This window comes from Xylocopa sonorina, chromosome 3, assembly GCF_050948175.1.
Source record: "Xylocopa sonorina isolate GNS202 chromosome 3, iyXylSono1_principal, whole genome shotgun sequence".
Lineage (NCBI taxonomy): Eukaryota > Metazoa > Arthropoda > Insecta > Hymenoptera > Apidae > Xylocopa > Xylocopa sonorina.
Window position 1 is genome coordinate 10,211,729 of NC_135195.1, and position 21,047 is coordinate 10,232,775.

At 48.3% G+C, this 21,047-nt stretch overlaps 1 protein-coding gene across 2 annotated transcripts in view; it reads right to left on the reverse strand.

Moving 5' to 3' along the window:
• The window catches only part of Gro (TLE family member transcriptional corepressor groucho), a 175,049-nt gene that overhangs the window by 122,262 nt on the left and 31,740 nt on the right, over positions 1–21,047 (reverse strand). Inside the window, exons 5-9 of one of the 2 annotated variants that reach the window (XM_076892984.1) lie at positions 18,781–18,825; positions 10,911–10,973; positions 10,746–10,820; positions 10,546–10,578; positions 8,684–9,043 (exon numbers count right to left, since the gene is read on the reverse strand). In XM_076892984.1, the coding sequence (XP_076749099.1) occupies positions 8,684–9,043; positions 10,546–10,578; positions 10,746–10,820; positions 10,911–10,973; positions 18,781–18,825 (576 nt within the window). Of the gene's footprint in view, positions 1–8,683; positions 9,044–10,545; positions 10,579–10,745; positions 10,833–10,910; positions 10,974–18,780; positions 18,826–21,047 lie in introns of both variants that reach the window. The other variant, XM_076892983.1, reaches the window with a different exon arrangement.

Here is a 21,047-nt window from a genome sequence, read left to right on the forward strand (position 1 = left end):
TCTCGCGGAAAAAGAGGCGCAGCCTCCTGGTCGAGTTGACAGGTGGGACAGGTGAACAGGGCGGAGCATCGGATCCGCGCAAGAGCGGCGGTCAATGAAAAAAATTGTCCCGTTGCGAAGTAATCGAAAAAAAGAAGAAAAAAAAGCGAAAAAGAAAAGAGGAACGCGACAGTGGATCCATCAGGAAGTCCCTGGTTCTTTAATATTTCATCAGCTCGGCTGTGTTACCGTACCCAGCGGACAAGATACAAGCGTCGCGCGGCGCGCACATACGCGTGCGTGCACCTATACCACGCGGTGATCCGGCCAGAGTGGAAGTTGAAAACACGGTACGAGGAGCAAACTGGCGAAGGGTGAACGGGAAAGAGCAAGAGCCAAGGGTGGCCCCCCGAGAGAAAGGAGGATAGAGATGGAAGCGGAGAAGTGGCCCAGGAAGAACGCGAAGAGGGAACCCGCGCGACTCGCGAGAAGAAGCAAGGTGGAAAAAGGAGAAAGACGGCAGAGGACACTCGGAGGAAGGAAGGAAGGAAGGAAGGAAGGAAGGAGGTTCCCGTAGCGACAGGCGAGAGAGAAGAACACGGGCGGCTGGTCGGCCTCGCAACCGGGGGTTGGACAGTGACGAACGGGTAGGTAGGACCCACAAAATAAACTGAAACCATCTCCCACCCCGGCAGAAGCGTTCTCGCTCGCTGCCCATCCGTTGGTCTCTCGTTCTGGCCGCGTCACCTCCACCTCCGTTGCCGCCTCACCTCTGCCACCTCCAGCTATTCCTCCGCGTCTCTCCCTCGCCGCCGTGGCCAGCCCTGGCTGCGTCCAGGCTCCTCTCTCGGCCACCTCCGCGGGTACCTAGAGCTCGACCAAATAAATTACACCGCCTCGTGACGCGAAAAAATCCAACGAGTCGCTAGAGTGAACGAGCGGTTGAAGCGGACCAAGAGTACGAGAGAGAGAGAGAGAGAGAGAGAGAGAGAGAGAGAGAGAGAGAGGGAGAACACGAAGCGCACGGTACGCGGATGTTGAGGATGAGGAGTCGTTGAAGAGAGAAAGAGGGAACGCCGGAGGAGAGGCGAAACGAATTGGAAGAAGAGAGGATCGACCCGCGGGGGGGAACCGAGAGGGGTACAGAGAGGTGGAAAAAAACAGAGACGGAAAAGGGGAAGCGAGCGAGATGGAATGGATAAAGGCCAGCACGCGGGGCGGAAATAAAGAGAGGACGAAAAAAGTGGAAGAGGTTGGGGGTGGAGGTGGGCACCGCGGTCCGCTTTAATTGGTTCGACGTGGTCAGATGAAAAATTCAACCACCCTCATCCTCCCACCCGGCCTTCTCTTTCTACCTCCACCTACTCTTACTACCACCAGCACGCACTCCACCGTATACCGGCTGGATTCCCATCAGACGAATCTACGTATCTGCATGTAGATGTCTATGGGGAACTCTTTCTCTTTCCCTACCGCGGTATACCCGGGACAAAGTATTTTGCTCGTCCTTAGTTCGCGTTTTTTTCCTGCATTTTTTTTTGCAATTTTTCTTCTTTTTTTTCCGCCAACGATAGGTGCTCGTTAACGTTTCGCGGATCGTGAATCGGCTTCCTGACAAACTCTGGACGCGATGTTCGTTAAGCAAATCGCTAATACGGACATCGCTTTTCGGCGCTGGATTAATGCGATTTCGATTCCATTCGAGGTTTCGTTTCGATAGAAATGACATTTTCTTGGCGATCGGTGCGATGAAGGAGAACCGTGTCTGATCTCTTTGTCTAATCGCGTTGAATAGCGCATCGATCGTCGGGAACACGCGATAAAAATCCCCCCTTTGATATGGAAGCCCAATAAACCGGCAGGTTAATGACGGTCGTGTATCAGACCACCGACCTTAACTCGGCCATCCCCATTTTCAACCACAGGCATTTTGAGCGAGGGCACCGCCGCTCGTCAATGAAATCACCAGGTGGTCACTCGCGCACACAACCGAAAGTCACGAAACTACCCCCGCCGACTCGTTCGACGTACACCGTTCGTTGCCGGCGCGGTGCACGCTTTGCGCTCCACTAACACGTCATTCGCAATCAAATATCAAGCATCGACGATGAAACTGTTGGTTGTAAAATTCGATGCTCACTTTCGACGTTACCTCGACGAACGGGAGTTGCTTCGACAAGAAGGAGGGGAAAAGAAGGCGTGCGAACAGTTAAATCGCTTCCCTTCGTCTCACGCGTTCCAGGATTGAGCGAGCTACCGTGCGTCTTTCTTCATACGACCCAACGTCCAACGATATCGCACTTGGGATACGCATCCCGACCGCGAAATAAAAAAAATAGAAGGGGACGAAACAAAAAGCAGTTGAATTCTTGGTGTTCACCAACATTCCAGAGATTCCCCCTTCCGGTGTAAAAAATGACAGTCTCGCGGGACCGAGTACTCCTCGTTTTTCCCGGCAGCGGTCCCTCGACGGGAAGCGTGCGCGCACGCTAGGCATTATTACGAACGCGTCAAACTGTAAAACGGATCGGGAATTTTATTCTCGCGGTGGTTGAGGGCCGCGTGAAAGACACGGTGTCGCAAAGGTGGTTACAGTGGTTGCTCGTGGGCGGCCGCGCGCGCGCAGGGTGAACCGAGCTAACCCCGGGTTCAGTGATATCTCGAGCGTGTGCGCGCGGTATTTCCATCTTTCGTCGTGCCGGTAACAGGGCGCGCCGCTGCTCCTTTGATTAATGCTTTCCTGCGAGTCGAAGAAGGGTGGTGGGTGTAAAGGGTGAAGGCAGAGGCGGCGGAGAACTACGACTAATCCTCTAAGGGGCGGGGGAGCCAGAGAACGAGAGAGAGAGAGAGAGAGATGAAGAGAGAAAGGGGGTTGGGACAGGTTTCGAAGCGGAGAACCGAGAACGAAAGAGGGACTGAATAGTAGTTCCAAGAGCCAAGCGTGGACACGCGAGAACTCATTTCCGGTTATACCCTTCTCTCTTTCTCTCTCTCTCTCGCTTCATCCCCGTACGTGTCTCTGACACTAAAGCCGGGTTTCCACGTTACGACGGTTAGTCGACTGGCGCCAATTTCACCGCGTATGAAAGCGTGACGGGTCGTGCGCGGCATCACGTGCCTGGTAATATTAATCTTTGCGAGAGAAACCAAGTAACGAGCAGGGGGACAGTTGCGCAATAACTATATTATCAATTCTCAACGATTCAGTGTCGATGGATAGATCGGTGATGCTATTAGGTCGTCTTATCGTACGCGCGTGTACCAACGTCTTTAATGAGGTTAAAGGGTTACGCGATAGCCCGAGTAAATTCCGCTAATCGTCTCGCGTGGAAACCGGGCTTAATACACGAAACCAGTGGCTGAACGTTCTCCACGAGAGGCACACACTTAAGCTTTCGCTCGTAGACTGTTGTGAATTGCATGCGACTATCCGTGACGTGCTGTCTCGCGCCCTCGCGTGTGGGCGTGTTTCGGTCCTCTCTCTCTCTCTCTTTCTCTGTGTGTGTGTGTGTGTGTGTGTTTCTGTTCGAGTGTATGCTCGAATCGCGCGCGGCCCAACTCTCTCCCTTTCTCTCTCTTCGTGTCTGTGCGCGCTCGTTAAATCTGAAATCTTGCGGAACACTCGCCGCGCTAAAGGCCAGGACGAACGAGTGGCCGTATCGATTGCGGGGCTCCATTGTTAGCTAATTTCGAGGAACAGTTTCGATTAATAGGTTCGAGTGACTCAACGCGAAGACACGATGGTTTAAGTTCACGGAACGGAGCGGGGGCCATTGGTTTTGGTAAAAGAGCCGTGAAATCGATTCCGTCGAGTCTCGTACCCGTCTCTCCAAATATTTCAAATGTCGCGGATGGCACGCAAACATTCGCAACGTAATGAAAGCCGCGCATACGAGCTACGCGCGGATGATAATTAACAAATAATGAACGCGTCTTACAGCGAATTATAAACTAACTTCTTGCATTGGCAGACGCGCGAAGGTTCGCCCTTTTATTGTTGGACAGAAAAGTTCCAACGACTGAAGTTATCCTGTTTAGCAGCGAGGCTGAGAGCATTGTTCGCGCGCGCGCGAACGCAGTGATTTGATGAGCGGTGTCCTCAAGACAATGGAGTGTAATTCACATATCTCTTGCATTCATGCCGCGTCACATGCCGCGAGCTTTAATGTTCAAAATTAACGTACCCAGTTTCCTGCTCAGAATTCCACTTGTACACCGTATGCCTATACCTAAGGGCTGTGACGGCGGTTTGGAACCCCTTGCGCGTCCAACCATCCCCGCGCAACTTCACCACACCCAACAACAATTTTATTAACGTCATCCACGAATGCAACTCGTTCAACTTACTTCGTAAATCGACGCACGATTTTCATTTTCGAACATGTCCGATCTTTGCATGCTTCGTACGGAAAAGAGAAAATCTTTGCGTCGTCGAATGTTCGATTTCGTTCGATATACATATGTACGACTCGAGATAAAAATCGATAAACGAATAATATTATTAGGTAACCGAGCTGAAATGAAAATCTCGGAATGTTAATACACAGAATATCCGGGGAAACAGTACTACAACGAACGTTTCGTTTCGATTCTCTACGAAACACGTAACCAGCTTTTTGGAAGAGTTACAGGTATAGATCGGTCGGGACACGCAAACTCCAGGAACAAATTACATTTGCCACCTCAGCCCATATTACGGCAAACACGATGCGAGGAACGAGTCCATAAAACTTACACACTTCACGAACACAACAGGATTTCCAATGCGACCCTTCTCCGAGGTTCCTATTTAGAACGGCTCACTTATAGCGATTTCTACACGTGCACGGGTATCAACCACTCGCAAATGAAATTAAAGGACAACGATTTTTTCCAATTAATAACTACATTACCCCAACTAATTACGCGATGCTATTTAAATCTGTCGTGTTCGTAATACCACTAGAAATTTATCAGAACGTCTGAATATTTATGAACAACTGCGTCGATACTCGGTAGTTCCATTCGAGCGTACGTATGCTCAAACAATTGCCAGAGTCACTTATCTCGAGGCTTCCTTCGACAAAAAAGTTACTCCCACGTTTGGACTTACTTTCGGTTACGGTGTCCCTGAAACCACCCCACTTGTACAAATTATGTACGGCCCTCCCCGTGCGCGCCGTTAAACGGAGTTGATGACGAGAGGTCCGGTCACTGCCTCGAATTCAAACAAACTTCCAGCCACCCTTGGGGTTCGAGGGATTGCCCGTGTAAACGACGCGTCGTTAGCTCCCTTCGGATAGAGGAAGACGCGCGAGATACAGGAGGCGAGGGTATAAAGAGGGTAAGTAGGGTGGAAGTCGGAAGAAAGGGATGGTAAAATCGCACGAGCGTGACTTAGGGTCCCTACCCGGGGAGCTTCGGCGCGACAATTGCTCGCGACAGGTACGCGTATCCGGTTGTCCAGCTCGGAAGCAATTTCAACGTCCTACCGTTAACCGTGTAAGAAAGCCGCCTGGTTCTTCCAGCGAGTTTACTTTACGAAATTCACACGAAAGACCACCGTGGCGAAAAAATGCGAAAGAGTGCGACTTTCGTCCGATTCTGTGGCTACTTAAGCCGCGTTCCATCTTCTATTATCTCATTATTAGGTGATTTTATAATACCTTTTTCTTGTGCTACTTGTCGTGAATTATTTAACGACATAAAAAGGAAGAAAAGGGGTGGGTATTATATACGGGCTAAAAATTTATGACATTTCCCTTGCGTGCTGTGTTCGTATCCATCCGTGTTGCGTGAAGAGAATTTATAAACGGTGGTAAATATAAAAGAGATTTTCAGAAGCACGTAAAAGCAGACAAAAACAGGCGGGGGTTTAAGAATAAAAAAAGGAGACGGGTAATACTGGTTTTCAATTTCTACCGCAATGCGCTAAAAATAGGAAAACACGTTGGTACGTTTGCTACATCGAAAGGGTTTAAATTTCAGCATACCCTCTTTCCGATTACCGCACTGCTGTTATTATTATCGTTATCGCGTTAATATCGCCTCTGAGTGTATTTTATAAATCTGTTAACTAGACAAGGGTAATTACTTCGTTCCTTGAAATTTTCATTACTCGTTCAACTGGTATCACGTATTTTTAAACTTTCGTATAAAATGTCACCGATGATAGGTACGCGCACTGACTAGTAGGTATTTACAACTAGGAAACAGAGTAATTCTTGCGCAAGAATAAGGGCAAAAATTGTAGACTGTATTTTTTTTTCACATAGACGGTTTTGTATTCAAGAAATACTCGCTTCACAGCCGAACGACTTCTCCATCACCATTTTCATTCATGCCTTAGTATTGACTCGGAAAACCATTGGACCTTGCTCCTTTTGAATTTCACTTGTGAAACGGATTCCCGTAGAAATAGTCCGCGCGGCGAAGAGAATATGGATCTCTCCGATCACGCGTGTAGAAAAATACACGCTCGTAACCGTAAATATTTCATCCACCCCTCATTAACGATCCGCGTTAAAAGACTCGAAACGGTACGCGGTGATCACTGTCTAATTGCGGTGGGAACGAGATCGCGGAGAAGAGGGATTGGTCGCCGGCCGGGGTAAACTGTTTAACAAACAGCTGGGATCGTTATTGTTTTTACATCGCAATTACCGTCCCAGTTAAGATCGCGGCGTTTCGTCCGCATTGCTAAAACCAACAAGTCGGCGTGGGCGGCAGCGTTGCGAATTCCGTGTTGCTACCTTACAATGCAGATAAAATGCGCTATACATTTAATTTTTATCGGGGCTGGCACGCGATTCCCAGCTAAGTGGCGGCGAGAAACACATGAATAATGAGGGGGTATAAACGTTTTCCAGCAACTGAAAGACTCCCACCACCACCACCCCAAGGGTGAAACGCCGACGCACCGCGGTCGCACCAGCTAGATTGCACGCGGATTATCGAGGAACGAAGACGTTCTCCAGACATTTAGAAAGAAACCGGGTTAAAAGAGAATCTCGAGACAGTTTATCAAGAAAAAGTGGCGGCGTTCATCTCGTCGGAGTGGATAGCCAAGTGTCGGCTAATTTTTCAAAATTGATCCCAACATATCGGGGAGTAAATACGCGAGTAGATGAAGAGAATATTAATCGACGAATAATGAAGAAAATATTAATAATTATCGGAATATCTCGGCAATTAACGTGAGAACAAATGCGGGCCGTATTATCCCCGTTTCAGCTAGAAACGCGACTAAATTAAATCACCGGTGAATTAAAATCAATAAATGGTAAAAAAATTCGGGTATTTTCCTACCGCATCCCGCAATGGTTATTTCAGTGATGAGGGAAAGGGTTAATCGTTGGGAAGCAGCGCGAGGTTGGGGGAAACCCGGCTGGAAGCGCCGGTTTCCAACCCCTGCTACATCTCTTCCTTCTCTACCACCGCCGCCAGCCCAAAGGTGGGTGGCGCGGAGGAGCCAAGCTGAGAAAAATAATCCAATTTAGTGAGAGAACGCGAGAGAGCGAACAAGCGACAGCCTGCAGTTCGCCTGTTTTCACGGTTTTTAATTACGCGCCTCCTCGCGTCGCCGCCCCCCTAGCTGGGGCAGAGCGCGCGCACTTTGTCGTCGCGATCCTGACAAAGGAGCCTGTTTTCATGGATATTTCACGGAACCACGGCCAGGAGGAAACTCCCGCGACTCCCGACTGCTTGTTGCAGCCCCGACGAATGCTACACGCGGCCGTTTGCCCCGCTTTCTCATTTTCTCACGGACTGAAGTAATCCAATTTTTTCGTCCTTGCACCCTATCCCTTGCACCCCACGCGGACGTATATTTCGGCCGCGGCGAATTCCTCTAAGCTTTAAGATCCGTTCGCGTGTCATTTCTTTTCCTTTTAACTGGCAAAGGGTTAACGATGGTTTCCGAATTCCTGGCATAAAAAGAAAAATACAGAGATATCGTAATTTATGTTTCGCTCGCTGTCGACGACGATGGAAACTCGCAAGAAGAATTTTCTTTCCGCCGGAACGGTTGTTATTCGGTTACGGAAGCTACCAGTCATTCGACGTTTTGAGAGTTTTATCGTCGCTGGATGGAATGTCGGGGGTAGCTAAGTTACACGCGGCCCCGTAATATCGGGACTCGAATTTTATTCGATCCAACTCGGGGGAACCGCGGAGGTAAAGCCACGGGTGCATCGTCGAGTTTGATGTATATTCGCGAAAGACTTGGCGTTTCTACGAAATACGACTATAAAAATTGTAGAAAGATGACTTCTTTGCGGACCGTATCGCGGTTCCGTTCGATACGTTGCTCGGGGAGCAGAATTTACGCGCGTCCTCCCCGCGACTCCTGTTTTCGAGAATTCTCGTTTCGCTCAACGATAATTGTCCAGAATAAAACAGACGAAAAAGAAAGAAAAAAGAAGAAAACAAAAGAATCCTAAGTTAAGTTAAACTTATTAAGCTTCCCTCGTCGAGCAGTGCGAAGGGGTAGAGGCGACAGGGAACGGGAGGCGCGCGCGGGAGAATCCTTGCGGGGGCGCGGTGATTCTTAAATGGCGCGTAACAGGTGGGATCGCTCGTTCCCGCGCGGTCGCTTAAAAACAAAAGTGGGCTGGCATCGCGGGGCATCACTGTGCGTTGGTTCCGCGTCGGTTCCGCGTCGGTTCCCTGTATAGGTGTACATAGGACACGTGCAGAGATGAAGAGGGATAGGATTAAAACTCACGTGTCCGAGCTTCTCCTCCTTCCGCCTCTTGGGGTCGCTCTCGAGGTCGGGGGTGCGGCTACGGAATTTCTCCGGCGGCGATACCGATCGTCTGAGCCTCTCGTCGGTGAGCGCGATCGGTTTACGGTCCTCGGGCGTCTCCGTGGCCACCCGGTGTTGCTGCAGGTCGGACGGCTTTAGGAGCGCCTGCGCCTGTGCCTGGACCGCGGCGGCGGCCGCCGGATGCGGCGGCGGCGCCAGGTGAGGCGGCACCCCCGCGGCTGCGGCCGCCGCGGCGGCACCCGCGAACCCCAACAGCCCCGCTGGCGGAAGACCGCCGACGACCGCACCGTGTGGCAGCTGCTGCGCGTGAATCTGTTGCTGGAACACACGACAATGGACGCACGCTTACGCTTTTCCTTATGCTTTCTTTCTTATGCCTTTGCGTCTATCTAGCTCTTCGAATCATTTTTCCAACTTTATTTATTCGTTCCGTAGAACTTAGCACTGGAGGACGTCGACGCGCGTTGTGATCATTCTGTGTATCGGTAATCTCAAATTTTCTGCAAATCTACATAGTTGTCGTGTACGAGTTTAACATTCTCTGTTCGATGCTAATATAAAACTCGACTTGCAATTACTTATCTCAGAGCTTGTTGTAGATTGGAGAAATGTGCATATTGATGGTATGCATAAGCGAGTAGTTGTACCTATCTAATCGTGTCTAGTAGATATCTAGTTGCAACATTAAGGTGACGGTGTATTTTCCACCGATGACTCGGTAATTCTTATCGTGTTTATTGGATTTGACTTTATTTAGACATAAATATTGTATGATTTTACCAGGGGAAGGATTAAGTTTTCAGAACTGTTGAGAGGCTGCAACTCAGCCACGAGGTTCAGTGGTGATAATGGAGATATTTATGGAGTCTAATGGTTAGCTTTCGTGTAGAACCTCGACTTTAAGTTCCGAGGGTTGGTAAGCGATTGCGGCAACTAAGCGTGTAATACACTGTGTGTTAATGTAATATCGAGTGTACGAGGTTTACCCTACCAGTTACAATTGTACGTATCTTTCCTTTCGAATTTTCTACTACATCTGTCTTTATCGTTTAATTAAAAGGTAAATTATTTATAAAGCTCCTTTCGCGGCAAATCGTTTATGAATTCATCTCTCAAAGTAGTTAAGCCTTTCAGGTGTAAATCAGGTCTAATAACATTTGTACACCCGCATCGGACGATTGAAACTATCCTCGTCAAGATTAGACGAGGCACTCAGCGCCGAGGCATGCATTTGCATTTAACTACGAACGGAAACACATCGGATTGGACATCTTAGTAGATATCGGTGTCCCGTTCGATTCTGACGAAGCGAACTGTAACGATCGCATAAATAAGATCATTCGTAAAATTACAAGTAAGGAGAGCTTAAGAAAGATGGTTAACGAAGCCTCCAAAATACCCTGCCAATGTCTTAGTATCGAATTAATATGCATAAAGCGGCGACCCAATTACGGGGCAAGAAACACGGATCAGCGACGAAATAAATGTTTTAATGATTGTGCATTCACGTTTGCCCAAGTAGCCGCGACCCTCTTCAACCGGGTTAACCTAATTTCAAATTGCCATAGTATAAATTAAGAAGTACCGATTTAGACTCTCCGAGCAACACTGAAATTCCCATTCGACCCCTCCTGCTTCCTTTTCATTTCTTCGTTAACGCTTGAAAATTTGCCTGCGCGAGCGAAAAACAAATCACACGACTATCACTTGCCGATTGCTAAACACAACCAACACCGCGCATGCTGACACAAAAGGGTATAACACGTAACACGGACGTTCTAACGAATATCTGTTCGATCCGACGAAAGAACGAAACTTACCAGTAGCTGCTGTAGACCCTGTTGTTGCTGTTGCTGCGAAATCAGAGAGCAATAATTAGTCGAGCGAAATCGTTCCGAGTCGGAGAATGAAATTGGAACGCGAGCAGCGTGTGCGCTTAAACAACGTGCCAAGATCAATGTCCGACCCAGTGCCAAAAGTGTAAGAAGTTGATGGAATCGATCGTAAAGAAGATGCTCACCCCAATAATAGCGTTCAGCTCGGACATCGTGACTTGCTTCGCTCTCTCCACCGCGTTGGCCACCTGCTGCTGATGCTGCAAGCCATGCTATCATTATCGCGTCGTTGTCACTCTCGATCGTGAGATTGGACGGCACACGTGCCAAACAGAAAGTCAAAGACTCACCTCTTGTGCCAGGAACGGTAGCAGCTGGACGATTATCGCGTTCAACCTCTTCGCGATCTCGGTCTGCAAGAAATTCAAGAGAAACGCAGCATCAGTCAGAGGTATCGATCGACAGATTAATGACTCCGATCGATATTGTTAAGCTTTAATTGTATCTCGATTTTGGTATCGTTTACTCTTTCCATTTCATTTCGTTAAGCTTTAAAATCTTCTCGCAAATTGCGATCACTTCGTCACTTTCATGACCGACAAATCTACTTATCGGTTTAATGTGTCGCAATAGTGGCTCGTCTACGTAGAATATGCAAAATATGGTATTACTCGCGCGATGACTCGGTAAACCAACCGCGGAACGGTCACGCTACCGATTTCCAATAACCCAGATAATCGTAATTATCTTTTCCAATTTATCGCGAGTCTGCTTAAGGGACGGCTCTGGAAACGAGCAGAAACGCTTAGCATCGATTCCTAATAACCCGTTAAATCGGTTAGATTATAACATCCGGGCGTCAACCGTTTGACACGAAACGCGACAATGCCGAAACACCGTCGCAGTCTATTAGCAGCCAGTGGCGCGCGACGGTGTCGTTTTCAATGGTCTGTGAACAGAAAAAAAAAAAAAAAAAAAACGAGAGGGTAGGACGGAAAAAAGAGTTTAATATCGCGATACGGGAATTTGAATGCGCGCGTTCCCCGATAACTCGAGGAATTAATTGAAAAATCGACGAACCGGCCGCGCGTGCCGACGAGTCACGAAAACACCGTGGAAACGTCATGAAATTCGGGGTTAACGTATCGCGGGGGTGGTCGCGATCAGCACGTGACGGTCGTTCGACGTACACGTGAACCCTGCCGTGGTCCCGTCACGGTGCTCTTCCCAAGGCGCGGGCAGATAGGGTCGCTCATTTAATGCGCGTCGATCAAATCGATTCGCGATTACGCGGACGAGGCACGTGACACGGCCCCGCGATCGCTGCGAGAGGAAAGAAAGGCGATGCGGGTACATCATAAAACCAGTCCCGACATTCGAACGTTTGATAATCATCCGTTGCTGAAATATTGAACGCCAGCCTGTCGAATTTTCCCAGCATAATTCCGCTGATTTCGTCCGCGTCTAAAAAGTGTCCTCCGAGTTTTTTTTTTTTTTTAATACGCCTCGACGCGAACTGCGCTTTTAATGAAATACAGATTTACGGGGTACTTGTCGTTCGAACGCGAAGCACGTTGTTAAATCGAGGCTGCAGATGTGTCTTGTATCCTTTTCTTTTTTTTTTCATAAAATATCATTAAATGCCTTGAATTTATACCGTCGCCTCGTTAATATCGTTTGTATAGCTTTTAAGCGTCGAAATTTCGCTCGTAACGTTTCCAAATACGTTCTCGCGTATCGAGTAACGAAAATCTAAAGCGAAGAATCCGAAGGATGTCGAGGTGAATATCAGCTGACGTACCCGTATATACGCAGCGAGTCGCGGCTGATAAACAACAACATCTGGCCTGTACGTCTATTACGTGATTTCGACAGATTAGTTTCAATAATTCAACGAGTTCGATCAAACATGTGCCGTAATCAACATTACGGAGATCGACACACAATCGGAGTATCCATTGCAAAGCGGCAATATAACGGTCTAATTGCATCGAAGCTTACTAACAACATTAACCCACGCACAAATTAATACTCTATTTGCAGAGCGGTGCTTCATCTGCGATACATTAGCCGTCTTTTATATCGCGTTCCTCGATCACGATCTCTGCCCTGGCGCTTTGCGTTCCGATTCGATGTTCTAATCGACGGCTTAACTGGTAAGCAAATTTTCGTACACGGAAACGATTCGCGTTATTAGTTTCAAAGTATTTTATTTATTCGATGAATAAAGCGAACGAAGGAATACAGGATCGCGAGAAAAAACAGGCTCGTTCCCGATGATCCGAAATTTCTTGGTCGCGCCGCGAACGAACGACAATATTCGCAGTTTTTCCGCATGGAGACGGGAAGGTGGGTGGTCCGCGTCGCGCATCTAAAGCTTCGAACCGAAAAAAAATGTCATTATTCCCACGGGGGACAGAAAGATGGAAAACTGCCGCGTCCACGTCAGTTCGATTTCGGCGTGGTCCGAGTCGGGAGGTGGCGGAGAAGTAGGGTGTGCGATGAAAAATAGAAAACTAAAAATGGGGGGGGGGGGAAATAAAAGATCCTCCGCGGAAAAAGGAAAAAAGCGCGGCGCGGGCAGAGGGAGACGGGGCGGCGAACAACAGAGGGACGGGAAACAGAGAGCGGCGTATATAGAAAAGAGTCGGCGGGCAGAGGACGACACGGCGAACGGGGTAGACGAGGAGAATTTGCCGCGGCCGGGCGACGCGGCGCAAGTGTTGTCCGGTACGAAAAAATGGTTATTCCTTCTCGAATGTGCCCGATGCACATGCACATTTTCCCGCAGAACGGATGGTCCGAGGGTGGAGGGTGGTCGGACGGGGGAGGTGGTAGAGATAGAAGGTAGAGGTGGGGAAGAACGAAAAGGGTCCACGACGAGAGGATACAGAACGGAGAGAGAGAGAGAGAAAGAAAAACGCGGTAGGAGGGGTTGAAAAAGGGGTAGATGGAGGTGGCCAGAACGGCAGGAGGAAGAGGAAGAGGAAGAGTAGGGTAGAGTAGTAGGAGGTAACATTGAGATTAGCAACGGGTAAAAAATCGATGTCATCGCCCCCAGCCCACCGCACCCTCGTTTCGCTCGCTCAACTCAACCCTCTGCTACCCCCGCAGGGCCAAATAAAAGAACTCGAATACACGACCCCTGGAACGCGTGAGTGTATACGTGTGGTGGCGTGTAAGGGTGTGCGTTTTACCGTGCGAGTGAAACGTGCCGATGCGTGTGTGCGTGGTGCACACGAGGGGTGGCTTTCGTGTGTACGTGCGCGCATCACGGGACGATGTGTCTGCCTTTGCGTGTGTGTGTGTGTGTGTGTGTGTGCGTGCGTGTGGACGGGTGAGTGCTGGAAAAGCGACCCCCGACTACCGAAAGGGAGAGAGAACGGAGTAGGGAGCAAGTGGAAAAAGAGAGAAAGAGAACGAGAAAAAGGGAGAACGCGCGTGGATAGATAGACGTATATATACATGGAGGCAGGAAGAACTGGAAAGGCAGGGTGAGTTATATGCAATTGGTCAGCCTGCACATTTTTTATCGGGCGCCGGGCGCACCCGCGATGGGAAATGGTAGTTACTCTTGTATCGACGAACGCCGTCGGCGATACGAATATTCTTCTCCAAGGGGCGATCCTTCGCTTTTTTTGACTAGGGGAGTTTACAAGATTGGTAGCCCTATTTAAACCGAAGGCCCGGTAAACGTCTCTCGAGGACGGACGTTCGAGGTAACGTTTGGCAAATCGAATGATTTCGCTTATTTAGCCATCGGCCACGGATCCGAATCGGTGAGAGGATTTCCCCTAGATTGGCCGGCAACCACGATTGTCCGGAAGACTCGCTATCGATGGCTAGGGGCAGCCAGCTAATGTCGAAAAACAGAATTACGGCCGCGCGATGGTTCGCTAGGCGATAGAAAGTCCGCGGCCGTGACGGATTCGCGCGCGGCATATTGCGATCGCGGCTTAATTGAGGACACAACGAGCACGCGGCCGATCTCCAGGACGAGCCTTTCAATTAAGCGATAAGCGTTATCGGATAGGTGCGCCGTGCGAACCATCCTGCGAGCTCGCCGGATGAACGACGCAAGAGCGTTGCGGGCCAGTCTCGTCGCTCGTGCATTCTTTTTCAACCCGCCCACGCACACCACCCCTGCACCACTCTCGCCCCTCTAAATCTCGACCCACACCCCTTAACGCGAGCCAGTTTATCCTAGCTCGTGCTTCCTTTCATATTTTCCTTTTTCACAGTTGGCTGCACTTTTTACAATCCACCTCTTTTCATCCCCCTTTTTGTTTTATCGCCGTGCTCATTCAGAAAATCTCATTTCCCATGGCAATCGCGATAGCGCCGGCTGTTGTCGGTGCCACCCTTGGAAATCACTACGATCGGCGAAATCAACAGAGGGAGAACGATTAATCAGAGGTAAGAACGCCCGTTCCGATGACGTCGTCGTTGCGGTTTTAACTGGCCGGAACGCTTTAACCCTTCGCGATTCTGGGTCGAGCTGAACTTGACATTCCGTAATATTTCACCAGGTTTTCATCAATTACAGCATCGCGATGGATGATTCTACGGATACATACTTTTAAGGGAATATGGCGCGTATCTTACTTCGGGTATTTTGTATATTTTAACATATTGTTCCGACGTATCGTTGCAAATATGCGATCGTTGAATTGCAAATGGAGGAGGGCAAATGCGAATTGGTAACATTTTCCGCATAGCCGAAAGAAAATTCTGCAATTCAGAATATTAAAATTTCGTTTACGTAGTAGAACGCAGTTGACAAAAAATTACATTTCCCAACTGCGCAGAAATAGTTACGTAGCAGCGTTACCGCTATATCGTCCGCGATAAATATGTGATGTTTCGTGCAAAAATAACTGCTTTTGAACACCGGCCAGATAAACTAAACTGTTGTAAGATTTATTAAATACCTGGCAATCTGAATCTGCGTTGTTGGACTAGTCGCTAGTCGCATCGTTTATTTCCTTTTCGCACGGCGAGATCACAGCAATCAGGATACATTCGGAAATGGCACGAGTTCTATTTAAAATTCTCCTCGCGTATCTCTTTGAAAAAATTCAATTTTATATTCCAATTGTCGTAGACGCGTATGTCTAAAGCTTTATACGCTTACACACGCTAGCGTATAATAATGCTGGCACATTTTCAGCAACTCATAAATCTCTAAACTGAACGCATTACTCAAACTTCTTGTCCAACATCAAATTACATCATATCGCATCGAATAATGTCGAAATACAGCATGTAATAAAATGCTAACCGAAATACTGTCGCCGAAAGAATTACTTTTCGTCAAAATTTCGGAGAAAATAAAAAAAGAAAAAAAAAAGCTCCATCACAATACAAACGAAACACGTGCAACAATAAGTTCCCTTCGTATCGAATGATCGACGCACGGAAAATGTTTCCAATTCCCGCGCGTAAAAGCAAAAAATCGGCGAGCACACTCGATCGGCCGCAAGCGAATGATCGTTCCAGCCCGACGGTCCCAAATAAAAGGATAGCCATAGGTAGTAGTATCAAGCGAAGCTACTCTAGGTATGACCGCATTCGAGCCGCATTCGTAGCGTGTACAGGCCGCGTCGTACAATTATTTGAAGAGCGAGCCAGGGTAGACGGCGAAAGGAGAGAAAGACTGGTATAAGAACTGGGACATTGCCAACAAATTCGAGTTAGTCGAGTAGCGAGTGGTAAAGTGGTGGGCTGCGGGCTCGAACGGCTAAGGAGGGTGGGAGGCAAATGTCGACTTGGTGCGGCGATAAGAGAGCCGGGATGAGAGGCTCGCGGGGGTGTGGATACGGGCAAGGGTGGAGAGGACAGGATGGAAAGAGCGGAGACAGCGACGGAGGACTAATGGGAAAGAGAGTGAGAGGGTACGAAAAGGATGAAATCAGAAAGACTCGCCAACGGTGCCGACTAAAAAGGGTAAAAACGAAAGGGGAAGGTTGTCAGAGGCGAACGAGGTTGAAAGAAAGGTGGTGGGAGGGTGAGTGGGAGGCAAGGAGAGGTCTAACCTCGTAGGGGAAGATTGTTTTCATTCGGTGCTCAAATTGAAAAGGAGCGAGGACTGAAGACCGCGATTCGAAAGCCGGCTAAGTGCCGGAGACAACCGAACGGAGGGTGATTTATTCTCTCTCTCTCTCTCTCTCTCTGCGCTCCTCTCATTCATGATCCCCCACACCCAGCCCCGTCCCACCCGTGTAACTTCCTTTTATATTAAAACGAAGAAACAGACCGCAGAGACGGCGAACTTGAGATCTCCCCGTACAGAGAAGTGGCAACGTAATCAATTTTTTCGAACGCGTCTCAATCCGCGAGCGGAAGGTACAGGTATTCGAGGAATTAAGGAGAATGACGAGGGTACGGACCCGGGGTAGATAAAGTATTCATCGGTTCGATATCTGGATAATTAACGCGTTGCTTACCGATTGGAGAATCTCGCGATCTCCATAGCACCTCTCCCGGTAAATAATGCTTCGTTCGACGAGGTCTTATCGTGTGCGCTCAAATTTTTTGCGAGTCATTTTTATAAATAACGTTAAAGTAAACGAAGTTTAAAGGAAAAGACCGACGTCCAATAAAAGATGATCGAAGGCGAAAAGCAGTTCGTGGACATGGAAACGCAACATAATCACAGCTAATTAATCGATCGCCAAGGGCCAATAACTTTTCATTTCTCCCCTAATTAGCGTTAGAAGTCCGGAGTCTTGTCCGTGTTACACAGGCGGCCGTCTGCGATTTGTCGTCACCGATACGCCCGAAGGGGATTTGCTCTCCAGGCGACCGGCGATTTTCCGTTTTCTACTCTTACTTTTATTACCCTCCTACGTGTCCATTAGCAATTATAGGGGGTATCGAGTAACCACTTATTCTCATTTCCCTCGACACAAAACAGTATATTGTTTCCGGGCGTTGAAGCGGACGGGAACTTCCTCGAGTAGGTTACCGTCCTCGATCGCAGGATTTTTATCGCGTTAACGTCCTTAAACTACATAATCTATCCCTTTCGCGTGCGCGCGGGTTTACCGCTAAATAAATCTCGTTTAATCCCGGAAACATCGAACAGCGATCGACGAGCATTTTACTACAAAATGAAAATCTACTTTCTACTGTGAAAAAGCTGTTTGCAAAAATAGCGGTGCGAATGTTTCAACTTGAGCCGCGCGAAACAGGCGTCCTCGAAACGGCAGTGGTGGGTGTCGTTAAACAATCGATCGTTGAACGATCGTCAAAGATGGTAACGGTCACCGCTAACGAGTCAATTAAACGGTACACGTTTTAAGGGCGACGTATCAATTCGGGGCGCAAATCGTACACGGCAATAACAACGCCGCCATAAAGCATCCTAAGCTAACTAGTTTGCCACTTGAACCACCGGACGCAATTTCGCGCCGATTTAATGGTGGACCGGCCTATTCCACGCCGGCGGTGTACGTATATCCCTACCTCTGGTCCACTCCCCCACAGGCTTGCACCCCATTAAGCAACGCCCCTGGGTACAAGGGTGAGAAATGATCGGCCGCTAATGCTAATGAATATCAGCTCGTCGGTGTCAGAGAGGGTTGTTTGGGGGAGTTTAGGACGCTCTCCTTCCCCGAGCGAGCTCTTCTGTTTCGCAGAACGAGGAGGAAGAACCCGGAGTTGCGAGGGAGGCTAGAGGAGGGTGGCCAGCCGGTTCGCGTGCAACACGAGGGGTCGCGCGGTCGCTTTTAAGAAAATTGCCGACAGAAAAGGGGGATGCGGCACGGTGTTTCCCCTAATTAGCCAAAATTACACGATTTCCCGGGCCAGATGCATCTCCGGGTAACTCGTTCCGCCGTTTTTGCGGCCCGGTCACCCCGGTACGGACCGTTGTTCGTAGACACCGTTTCCCGGATCGACCGACATATTCTCAACTTAATTAACGAGAAATCTTTTGATCCTTAAACTTCGCTCCCGTCGCGAGCCCCGGTAGCCGGCTGATAGAAATCAGGCCGACATTCTTTAAGCGGCTGCAGGCTTAACGTCTCACCCGGCTTGGGCGAAACTTCCCTGAGAAAGGGGATGGTAAAAGGTGTCTACAATCTTCTGCGTTGGTGTATATATATGTATATACGTTTTCGGCTACCTTTCAGCAGGAGATAAAGACCCTCCTCGGTCGCATGAATATGAATGATAAGACGCGGGAAGAAATTGTTTCAACGGAGTTCTAACGCTTACCTGCTTGTGCATCTCGACGTTCAGGCCGTAGGACATTTCGTAGTACTGTAACAGAGGAACAGAAAAGCGTTACTGTCGGTTAATTTTAATTGCACTTTGTGCGTCGCGATGCGAAGCTACGTTGAACCATTTCGGATTTTTATATCTACAGCGGACAGTTTCGAAAAAAAGTGGCTACTACTAAGGGGTTGCGTTTATATCGGTTGATATTATTATAACGTGAAAACTGCAGTTGAAGGGACAAGTTAGAGTAACTCGATTCAACAATTGAGCCGATCGCGTTACACTGGAATTTACAATAAATTGTTGGAAGGCCCCCGGTACAGAAAGCAGAACGTTCGCGAGGCTCGAATTCCAGTCGACCCACCCCCAACCCCCTGTCGTTTCTTTCATTACCGATACTTAACTTCCGTTTCTTTACAATATCGTTTCAGACGTTCTAGAGTTTTCACGAGAAGCACGGAACCCGATTGCTACGAAACTTTTAATAAATACAACAGGCTTCTTGTAAATCTTGGCGAGACGAGAACCGCGCCACCGCTGTTTCCCTCAGCGGTTCCCTTTCACTCCTTTCTTCGCTGTTCCGGGGCTAGCGTATAGAATAAAAAGGATCATTAGTATGTTCTCCCTGGAACGAGCGGAATTAACTGACCATTCTTGTTCCACGTGCGTAAGAAACTTGGATGTTGTTCTATAGTTGGCCTCGGAGTTCGAACTAATCCAGATTCAAGATATACGCGTTACTTAAAGCGGAGCAAAACGTATTAACGACCGTCGAATTAAACAATTTCTTGCTTTCTAACCAATTTTTATACGGGGATGCGTTAGATAAACGAAAGGAGAAATTAATTTCGTTCGACGATTCTTAAAAACTGTAGCTGCATCCTACGCTGCATCGTTGCGTTCGCTATCGCCAAAGATTCAACTGTGTTACCAATTAGTAGCGTTTAATTCTCTAAAATTACGTAAATAACGCCACACGTGAACGTGAGTAATAAAATCAATTTATCGTACGTGAAAGATTTGTCGCGGTCGATTTCGCAATCATCGCTTTTATAACAACTAAATCCACGCGAAGCTGCAGCAGCCTGTTTAACCAGATAAATCGCGTATATTCCATCGCGCTTTGTGATCGTAGCCAAATTAACCTCAGCCGGCTAGTTATGTAACAAGCATTTCACCCTACCGGCTCGGAGTTAAAATTGATTATCGGCGACGCCAACGACCGAATAAATTTCCCTGTGTTTCTATGCCGCGTCACAATCGATCCAGTTAAGGGTTTATCGTCGGTGTTTACGGAAAATTCGATTTCACTGTCGCGGGCGAACGCCTTCGTTTCGCCTTCGAGATTGAGACGGTCGCGGATAAATATCGTCGATTCGAATATAGAAACCGAAGAAAAGCCAGGACCACGTTCTCTCCGGCACTCCGTTACACGAGGTTGCGCGGAGGACTCTATTAATTTTATTATCGCGACAGAGGGTGAGGGTAGAAAAACGTGAGCTGGTATTTTCGAGAGAAGACCAAACCGGCGAGAAGTCGAACGGCTCCAATTTGGGTTAACAACATACAATTCGTGGGTACGGCCGTCTGATCGTAAATTGGTTAGTAGCTTGAAGTCACTTGGGTACCAGCCACCCGTTCTGGGACGCATTACCGCGCACAGACGCGATGATTCCGTGGCGCGTTATATAGCGTGCTCGTAAAAATGTTCGAGCAAGAGGCACGCGGAACGAGGACTGACAGAAACGGCCGAACCACACGGATATGCAAATTCGTCTATTTATACCTGGTGTATAATTAATTTACGACGACGCGGTTAATAAAAGATTGCGTTCGGGTATTCGCTTGGGCGATTTTTAAGCCACTCCTTTCGAGTTGAATTTTTTTCAGTTAAACTCGTCTCATCGTTTCTCGAGGATATTTGACTATTTAATCGACGAAACGTCGCTAGATCGATCCGACAGAAATCTATACAATCGCAAAACTTTTCGCGATAATAACCGACAATAATCACGTCAAAGGGATTACGCTATAATATTCGCGACCACGGAAACCTGAATAGTCGAGGGACTTGCATCAGATGGCACAGAGATAGTACAATCCACTAATCCAGGGCTTTGTGAACTAGTCGAAGTCAAAGACGATATGCATCAAGGGCTGACGAACGTACTTCAAAAAGTGCTCCAACACCAGATACCTTTAATTCCCAGTCTCACACGTACCGACACACATCATCTATAAAACAGTTCTCCTACAAGTTAGAA